General features: G+C 34.4%; 1 protein-coding gene across 1 annotated transcript in view; it reads left to right on the plus strand.

Moving 5' to 3' along the window:
• Positions 1 to 10,504, plus strand: part of LOC149422359 (uncharacterized) — a 92,951-nt gene extending 82,447 nt beyond the window's left edge. Inside the window, exons 2-4 of the mRNA XM_089633744.1 lie at positions 4,890 to 4,991; positions 7,503 to 7,870; positions 8,323 to 10,504. Of these exons, the coding sequence (XP_089489870.1) occupies positions 4,890 to 4,991; positions 7,503 to 7,870; positions 8,323 to 8,555 (703 nt within the window). The 3' untranslated portion in view covers positions 8,556 to 10,504. The remainder of the gene's footprint in view (positions 1 to 4,889; positions 4,992 to 7,502; positions 7,871 to 8,322) is intronic.
• The last annotated feature ends 143 nt before the right edge of the window (positions 10,505 to 10,647 follow it).

The raw sequence follows: 10,647 nt of genomic DNA on the forward strand, positions 1-10,647 counted from the left end.
ATACAAATAAAATGATTTTTTGACGTATTTATTGAATTTGTACAACTACCTATCGATCGAGTGTGTGGTACATCGCGATTGGCCATTGTCAAGCGAAACAAAAACGCAGAAAACCAACCAATCATAAATTAATAACTGACCCTTTATATTGTTTGCCCTTGACACAGTGACTATATGTAGGCAGCGAAAGGGATTGACATATTTTAAAACTTGATTCGGGTATCCAAATTAGGCAAAATGGGAAATTACATCCTATAAACAAGCGCCCTCCTTATGTGAATCGTGCGTTCTTGCAATGTTTTGTTTTATTTATCGCTTCAATTTCAGCCTTCCCGAGGCCACCATTACGCGTCAAAAAGTTTAGAAACCACTGATTGCCTTACTAATGAGAGTTCATATTTCTTTCGTATAATCATGTTTAGGTACGGTACCTATCACTGAATAGATAACCTCTAAAAGTGTGTATTCACCCTTCTTTTTTTAGATTTCCTTGTACATATTTTTTATTTTCTTTTTACCCCGTATTTTATAACGTACTAATGTGACAAAATTTTTCAATTAAAATAATATTATAAAAGTACACCAACTTCGGGAGGTCATTCTACGTGAAAAATTACTTTTTTCGAAATTCCAATGTTTTAAGGTAGATTTCAGGTAAAAAGTTCAATTATTTGTAAGGAAGAAAATTATTCTATGTAAAAAAACAATGGAATTTCGGCTATCTGTTCACTTCTATCCTCATGTATAATCACTTTCCACTTACACTTTACCTATATATAATATAACCTTTGTGTGTAATGGTTTTTACTGTGTTTTTTGAAATGGCGGAATACCTAATAGACAAATAGACTGTACTTAATACAACGTATTATCTCGGTTAACATATGACAAATGGAAAACGCTCTTATATACGTACATGGTTATTTCTCTTCCATGCTGTCCCTCTCATACAAGACGTCAGTCCTACGTTCGTTACAAACAAAAAGAACTTACGACTTTTCGACTCTTAGACCCCAGAGTGCGCAATACTTTGAATTATTTGACACGCCCACAACACACTTCTATCGGTTTATCTCTTCAGTGGCAGGTACAGATATATTCTCTTTATCAATAGACAAAACATGTTGTTAACCCAGAGCGTGACATGCCATTTTTATGTTTATTTTTTCTTTATGTGTTTTGCAACATTGTAACAAGAAAAGTTTTTTATTACCGCACACAGTAATTAACAACTTTCATCAGTTTATGGGAAAAGTTACGTAATAACATATTCATTGTTCTTTTTATATTGCGTGGGGTGATTTGAGAAGTATTTTTCCGGGATGAAAAGTAGCCTATTTCTATTTTCCCAACTATGCGAAAAAATCACGTCAATCGGTCGCTCTGTTGCGACGTGAAAGAAGGACAAACAAACACACTTTCGCATTTATATATTAGTTAGGATTGTGATTTTAAATGGATATGTTAGAACGCGTTATTATTAGTCAAAAGTAAATATACTGAATACCCTTTTTACAACTAGAATTTCAGTTGACAACTAACCCGCCATATATGACGGGATATTATAATTTTTACAAAATTTGAAAAATACAATTAAAAAAAATTTATGTTAAAACATTATACAATAGTTATAGGTAGATACCTATTTTATCGCTTGTCTGAATTATTATTCATAATTAATAATAAATTCAAAGCAAATTCGAGTTCACTGAACCTGACAAATTTCACACAGAAATAAGTAACACACGCAACAGACAACTGAAATTAGTATGTTTGTTTAAAAAACAAATAAATATAATGGGTAGGTACCTTCCTAGTTTCCATCCGTACTAGATCGCAAATGTACGAAACTCATTGATTAAAAATATTAGGTATTTTAACTTCAAATTCAAAAAATGAAGCACAATGCAATGAAACCATTTTATTGTAAATTTATTAAAAAAATCTTAAGCCCCCGCATACCAAATTTTTACCGATTTGTAACAGGTTTTTCGTTAAATCTTTAAGTTTTTAAGTTTAAAAAAAATAGTTATTTTTGAAGATAATATCTATAAATTTGTTATGTCGAAACGTTCATTATATGGAATTCCCTCGACAAAGCTCCGAAAATTATTAAAAACACGTTTCGTTCTGTTATATAATATGTAATAGGCGTGAAACAAATCACAGTGTATCTTTAAAAGCAACTAAAGTATTTGTCTCTCAGCTCTGCTACCCTCACATAAATACATATGCATTTCCATGTTTTATTTATTATTTATATTAGCTAAATACCTTACATTGAACATCTCGTGTAACATTTAGCCAATTACCCTACTAAATAAGAATAATCATTATAAGTTATAACATATGTAAAATTGATATTTAAAACTTGGAAATTATTAGAAAATATTATGTAAATTTTTGCTATTTATTTAACTATAGCTTAGATTAGATCTACGATTGAATCTTAGATTTCTTGAAACGTTTAAAAGAATTGGTTAGTTAGTTTGGAGGGGTGTTAATTATGTAATTATATCACTTACGAGGTATTTTATCTCGAATTTTATTATTTCGTTGTAAAATTAAATGCCCCTTAAATCTTTACTATTTGGTCGGCTTCCCAGACTGCTACACGCCACTGCTAAAACCGCAATAGGACAAGCGATCCCACTACTTAACACGTACTTAACATGTATCTATTCTCGGTAACTGTAACATGACTTACTACCTATTATAGCTGCCTATTATATAGCTACCGGTATGACCTACTGGGGACTGGAGACGGCAGATAATCATTGCAAATTGGATGTACCTGGATCGAGAGTTTGCAGGTAGGTACCTAGTTGTTGGTGCAATATGTACTTTTTGGTGTAACTTTACTGCAAACGTGACAACCCTTGTTACGAGGAAAACTGCACACGAATTGTACAGCTTCAAATGAACTTGTAAAGTGGACTGTAAAATAATGAAAAGAAAAAATGGTTGGTTCCTATTGTGGTGTTTTTTTATCCAGTTCCTACCTTTCTTAACAATCACTGCTTAGTTTGAAACTATTTGAAAATGGAACACAAGAAAAAGAAAAATCGAGTTCTTTTGTTTTTGAGCAAGAAGAAAGAAAAGGATTGTCGCAAAGCTGGTTTGTGTTTCTTGTTGTGAAGAAAATATCGTTTTTTCTTATTCGTATTTGTTGCTCTGGTATCTATTGTTCATTTGCGAGGTTCGGGGAATATTTTCTCCATGTCTCGTGAACTGAGGGTGTAAAGTACCTGGGGGATGGTTTTTTTCTACCCGATGAGTGGGCTGCCTATAGCAACTTATAGGTATAGGACTGTAATACTTTTTTTTTTGTATTTTTATTTTTTTTTTTTTGTCTGTAGGTATTTTTTATTTTATTTATATTTTTTTTGTAAAAGATTTTTTTATTATGATTTTTATATATTATTTTAAATTAATGTGTTTGTAAAATTTATATTATATTTTTTGTATATCTGGTTGCAATTTAATTTTTTATTTGAGTCCACTCATCAAGGGGGGAAGGTAATAGAGACTGGGAATGGATAGGTGGGTTTGTCGTCGGGACTTGAGCGCCCGAGACATGCTATGCTTGGGTTTGTGTGCATAGGAAGTTTCGCCTAGAATGATTTGGCTAATTCTACCACATGTGTTTTAAATGGGGGGATTTTCGTGCCTGAATTAATAATGCTATTTCGGACAAACCAAGGGCTTTTGGTATATCTTCTAAGTGTGACATTCTGGAATGTGGCAAGACGTTTTGTGTTTCCTGTGCCCCAAATGGGTGAGGCGTATGACATGATGGGGCGTATTTGTGTTTTGTAGATGAGTAGTTTGTTTTGTATGGAAGTTTTTGAGTTTGAGTGTAGCAACGGGTAAAGGGCGTTGGATGTGTTTTTAGCTTTTTGTAGAGTGATATTTATGTGTTTTGTCCGATTATTTTCGGGTAATAATTACAGTTACTGAAGTAACGAACAGGCCAGTGGCGCACCCAGGGCGCGCCCGCCCCGATAAAAAATATATGTACAGAAGTTTTTCCAAGAAGAAGTATGGCCTTTTATGCGTGGTTAATGCCTGCAGCATGCAGTGTTTTTTTATTAATTCCACTGGTAGGTACTGGCTCAAGCACTGTGCATTAAGGAAGTTATTATGTAATTCATTTCTCACAATTATTACGGACAGGAAAATGATGCGAAGATCAAAAATTTTTTCCTATTCTTTTATATGTAGCACTTGTCATTGGACTGCCCTTGAATTTTTTCTTGCAATTTTCGGAAACGGACTGCGCCTTGCGAGGATAAAATAATTTTCTTCTAAGCTAATGTTTTTCACCAGCGTATTTAAAAAGTTAAGTTTGTTAGTCAAAGTCACATTACTTATATCTGAAAAAAACGTACACAAAGTGATTATATTGAGATTTTTCGCTGAAAGACCGATAAAAGGTGATTTAAATAATCGTAATCGCAACGTTGGTGACTCTTGCGAATTCAAACAAACATAAATGGGATATTTTCATAACTTTTATGAATTTTGAAATTGGCTAGTTGGTTAGTTCACACGAGTGCAATTACATCTGTAAAACATATGTTTTATGTTTATGACTTTTAAATAATCAAGAATAGCATATTTTATATTTTCATTCTCACTCCCCCCTCCCCCCTCCCCCCCAAGACAAAATCCCGGGTGCGCTACTGGAACAGCCTTTCTATCGCCCGATAGAAATAGAAATTCAATGTTGAATCAACATGAACTTTTGGTCTATAAATTTTAATCATATTTATTTTTTTCCGCTAAGAAAAATGAAACTGAGTACCATAAACAAGCACTAGCATTCCTATTTCCTCATACTCTTTGTCCTGAATCCTTGGTTATATCGATCTGTTTTCATTCCCTAGGTACACGGGTCACTGTCCGACGTTGAAATTTCGCTTTGGACGGTGCTATGGAACCAACACAAGGGAAATCATGCAGGATTTGACTTCTCGCGGCGTTTACAAGTAAGACCATCAATAAACTAACCACTTTTCATTGATTTTAATAGCCATAAAGTGATAAGAATTTTTAATACGGAGCAGTGTAGTTAGCGTAGTTAGTTTGTGAATGAATCCACAGGTTACGTTATGAATGATGCTGTTTACGAAACTCGGTCAAGATTTTGAATATTGTAATCATTTATTTTGTTTCGCCATGAAATAGCGATGATTCGTTGATTGTATTAGACCAGACAATGGCTGGGTTCTTCTTTGCCTGTAGCGGAAGATGTATTTAATCCTAGATCAAAAACATTAAATGATTACAAAGATAGATTGATGGCTGACTGGTTGGTTGTAGATACCTACGGCGGTAGGTATTTACAACCAATTTGTTTTCTTTTGGGTTAAAATAAATCGATTCTGTAGCTAGGTATCTTTTTTGTAGATAGCTGCTACTTTCACAAATCGCTGGAGAATGAGGATTTTATAACTGTTCAGTAGAAAATAATACCTATCTACCCTTTTTTAAATTTTACAATATAATATTTGATAATAAAATCTGAGTAAGGACGCGGGAAAAACATTTTCTCTCATGCTCTGTATTTTACGTACTCGTACCTAGGTATAATCTTCTGTTTACATTATGAAACTAGTTGTGTAAATTTAGTTTCATTACATTAGTTTCATGTGTAAATACATTATAGTTTCGTCATGCATGCATATTTACAATTTGGGAGGCGAGCTTGAGTACTGCTGCCCCGGGAACCATTTATTGGATAACCAACACCTCTGCCATAGGTCACCATAAGTGGTTCGTTACCTTTGGTGATTTAGCAGGGGCGCCTGGGTGCAACGGATGCACCTGCCCACCAGCTAGGAGGCGTGCCAGATCGGGAGAGGCTGGTTTGGGAGACCCTTTGACCTCTCCAAATTGTCTCTCGACCCATCGAATTACGCCACGGAGGGAGTGATATATTCATATGTCCGTCACTCCTAACACACTGATCCCTAGATTCCTATACCTTTACCTTCCCAGAATTTCCTCTACTTTCTTTCCTTAAAAAGACCCACCACCCTGAAATTATTTTCCTCAGAAGGCATTGAGAAAAATAATTTCTCTCAGGGCCAATGTCATCTTTGGGGATGCTGTGTGGAGGGTTTTTTTTTAAGGAAAGGAAGAAGAGGAATATCTGGGAAGGAAAACGTGTGAGGGGTGGGTAGGAATCTGGGGTTCAGTGTGTACAGGAGTGACGGACAGATAATCCTCACCCCATAAACCCGGACACCCCTGCTAAGCCACCAAACGAAGCGAACCACTTGGGGTTACTTGTAGTAGAGGTGTTAGTTATCCAATGAATGGTTCCCGGGGCCGCGGTACCCATACCCACCTCCCAAACTTCCATTAAATGCATTTGTTTTACGGAACCAAATTAGTTTCACGCCCCACCCGATTTTTAGGCAACACTAGTGTCATGCAACTAATTTTATCGTTTGAAACGCTTTTGCAGAGAGCACGCATTTTATTAAGCTTGCAAAAAAACTTTATCTTTATCTTCTGATTTTATGCAATATCCCAACTGTTTGGTTTCGTGAAATTAATTCCAACATGCATGAAAGTAGTTTCGTAATGTAAATTCGGCGTAAATTCATTGGAAATTTGATATACTCAAAGTGCAATTTATAGGTATGTAAATTCTATAATAATTTTTTTATTATAGTCGGAGGTATTTAAAATTGCACCTTTGAATAAAACAATGCATTTTCCCAGTCTGTGCGTTTATCTTACTAGTAATTTATTTAATATATATAGTAATGTAAATTAAATGGATTAGGTTCCTACGAAATCTGAAATATTAAATTCATTTTCGCAGGTGCGATTTTATTCATAAATTAAAACAAAGTAGGTTCTAACTAAATAACTTTTTTTACGCCTCATAAGGGTTTATTTTTAAATTTAACAGCTTGAATCAAAGCAAAACCCTATCAGCTCAAACTAATAAATAAATCGACCAAAATATATGCATTAAGAAAATGAAGATAATATTGATAGCTCTCAGTCGAAGTATGATACAGTTAAAATGACGTAAGTAGATATGGTTGAATTAGCTCAGTGGACAGAACACTTCCCCATCAAGAAAGAGGTCCCGGGTGAAATTCCCAGATGCGACTAAATCTTTTTCTGTCATTTATGTTTGAGAGTCATTCATAATATTGTCTTCAATGATTAAATAATAAATAGTAATGATTTTATCATTACTGTTTATTATTTAATTTAAATTATATTATTAGGAGTATTTACATATTATTGTTCACATTTGAGCGAAAACAATCCTATTATATTATGAATTCAAAGAATACAAACGAGAAGAAAAGAGATAAGAGAAAATAGTACAAAAGAATACAGCGAATATGAGAAATATCACGCAGCCATTCCCTACATAACTAAAAACTATGGATAAAATTGGTAATTTTAAGGCATTAAAAGAATTTCAGATAAATTAGTTCTATTTTAGTAAAATTTTGATTGCTTTCCAGCCGAAAGCCCCCGGCCCGCACCCCGACCTACCGCATCGAAGACTACTCCGTGCACAAACCCATCACCGTGCCCCGCGAAGCAGCCATTCCAGACCACTTCAACGACATCGCCCACCGCGGCAAGAAGCATATCCTCGGCTATACCGGCTACATCCCCGGCCTCAACTTCCGCTACGGCAAGTCCTACGGAAGAGCCGCTGATGATAGCATGGCCGAGTTCAGCGCCAAACAGTCGGAGCTGCGTCGGAGGAAGGAGGTGGACAAGAGATACACTAGGTCTAAGAGCGCACCCAAGATGGAGCCCATACGGAAAGGAGACGAAGTCAAGCGGTCACTGAAGCAGTATGAAGAGAAAAATAAGTACAAAGGTAAACAAGGCGATTGTCAGGGAAAGGAGATTAAAACCAATTCAATTAAATAGCCTCTGTTTCACAGCAAGATTATTTAGGAAGTGTTAACTACAAATTATCTATTGTACCAATGTTTCGCCCCAATGGGAAGAAGACATAGAAGGTTATACAAAAGTTAGAATTTTGCTAGCAAAATAGGACAATAATTATATTTGCGGTCATCCTACAGGCTCCGATTAAAGAGGGGCAATTATATTATAATCATATATACTGTAAAACCCGCTTACAAGGTACCTACATAAGAAGTTTTTGTTTGTCGGTCCCTTAAAACGTGTTATCCAACCTAAAAATAATTTTTCCCGTGCCTTGGAAAACTCTTGAATAGAGATTCACTGAATTTTAATTGATGATTTCTCAAAACGCATTTTGTATTGTATTACCTTTTTAATTTTTAATAATATGTTTTCTAGAAAACCACACAATTTCCCCGGAATTTCCCCCGATAGCCGGTTACACGGGGCACATCCCGCACATGAAGGGTTCCGAGACGTCGCTTAGCCAGCGGTACCATTGTGCCGCCAAGAGGGGGCTCGAGCTGTTGCAGAGGGAGCGTGACGACCGACACTCCCTTGACAAGGCCGCCAACAGCATCGAGAAGGTCCTCAGGGAAGCCGAGGGGAAGTACTCCTATGGAAGAGGATAACATACGGGGAAAAGGATGTTCTTTAGGAAATAACATCCTTTTCAATCCAATTTATGATAATAATTACTAGTTAGTCGAAATATTAATGAAGAGCTTTGTGATTGTTTCCCGGATTAATGGATTGATTGGCTGTTCCTTGGATGACTGGCTGTTTCTTGGATTATTGAATGTTCCTTGGATTGATTAACTGTAATACCCTGTTTACACAAGCACAATGGTAAGTAACAAAAATTTTAACAGTATAGAGTGCGTTTAGTGGTTTTTTAGTAAAGTCATTTAGTTACCATTTACCACTGTCCTTGTGTAAACAGGCCATTGATGAAGAGCTTCATGATTGTTTCCTCGGATCAATGGATCGATTGGTTATTCCTTGAAGGATTGGATTGATTGGGTTATTTGGACCTATTACCTTGGATTATTGAAATAATTGATTGTTCCTTTGAAGATTGATTGCAGTGTGGAATAATGATTGAGCAAGAGAGATGTTGTGGTTATTGTTTAATTTGTAGGATACAATAAATTACATTCAGTAGAATGCCGATTATCTGAACCATTGTTATCAAAGAGTTTATTTATTATTATCCAGACGCATGTACTATCTAACGACTGTCCCGAAGAACAATGTCAGGTGTGCAAATTTGTAATTTTGCAGTAGAGCTGTTTCGTTTCTGCATTTTTACTGTTTTTGATACTATATAAATAAATAGGGGTTAATGCAAAACATCAAACAATACTATATTTCTTGATCTCAAAAACAGTAAAAATGCAAAAATGAAACTTCAAACAGCTCTACCGCAACACTACAAATTTGCACATCCGACATTGTTCTTCGGGAAAGTCGATATGAAAGGAAGAATATCTTTTAAATTAGTGACGAGATGGAAACAAAACACTGTAACTTTGTATATTTTATATGTACCCTGTAGAACGAACGGTTGTGATGAAACCGAATTAGCGTGTTACTATAAATTAAAGTGGTGTACCTAAGTATATTAAAGTTACATTGTTTCATAGAATAATAATTGCCTATAATATAATTAGCCATTTGATTATGAAAGAATATTACCATGAAAAACGTAAAAAATTATAACTATGGCAAACTGTCGCTGGATTTATTTGATTAATCGGCTAAATAGGTACTGAATTATGATTTTTTTGTTGATTTATTGTGGTTTTGAAGGATGCCATTTATTTAGGTTGACATATTGAAATGTTATTGGGTGACCAATATTTCTCTGATAGAATAGCTGTTGGCAAAAAAAACAGTAAGTGAAAGGTTATTTTTTGTACACATTTTTAACAAATGAGTCACACCTCTTATGTACAAACATTCTATGAATCAAGATTTTATTTCATAAGAGCTGAAGCTAATTTGTTTATAAGTTTTTTTTTACTGTTGAAAATAAACTTCTTTGTTTTGATTTTAAAGAGAAATGTTGATTTTTCGAATATAATAAACGAGTTGTGGAGATGCAAAACCTGTTCTGGAAAAATTGGAAATCTGAAGATAGTCACGAAAAACTATCCGGAACACCTTGATTGTAAAAGGAATGAAAATTTCATACTAAATATCTAAACGATAAAAAATTATCCTTTTCGGAATGAATAAATATTTTATGAACTTTTTGGGAGTGTATCAAAACCAGCAGAAATTTCTAAAGCGAGTTTTGTAACTCCACAAGTCGAATATCTTAAACGGGTTTTGTAACTCCACAACTCAAATTTCTAAAACGGGTTTTGTAACTCCACGACTCAAATAACACGAAGGCCTTCAAATATTGTGAACTTTAATGACTATCTTAAAGACTGCACTTTATAATTATTAGTATAGAATATTTTTGTCTTAGTAAATGAAATAAATTAAGGAAAACAACACTTGTTAATTATTGTCATTCATGTATTTTATTTTGTTATAATAAAAAGTATTTAATTATATTATTTTCATTAAATTATAATATTATTTCTATGAGTACAAAAGGTATGTTTGGTAAAGAACCTAATTTTTTAAGTAGATAATACAAAAATAAAGTATTAATACTTATATAGTCACTTCTCGACAATGTATAAGATAGGACTTTAGTAAAATCATTGA

This window comes from Hesperophylax consimilis, chromosome 7 (assembly GCF_061612785.1).
Source record: "Hesperophylax consimilis isolate HC1 chromosome 7, BYU_Hcon_1.0, whole genome shotgun sequence".
NCBI lineage: Eukaryota > Metazoa > Arthropoda > Insecta > Trichoptera > Limnephilidae > Hesperophylax > Hesperophylax consimilis.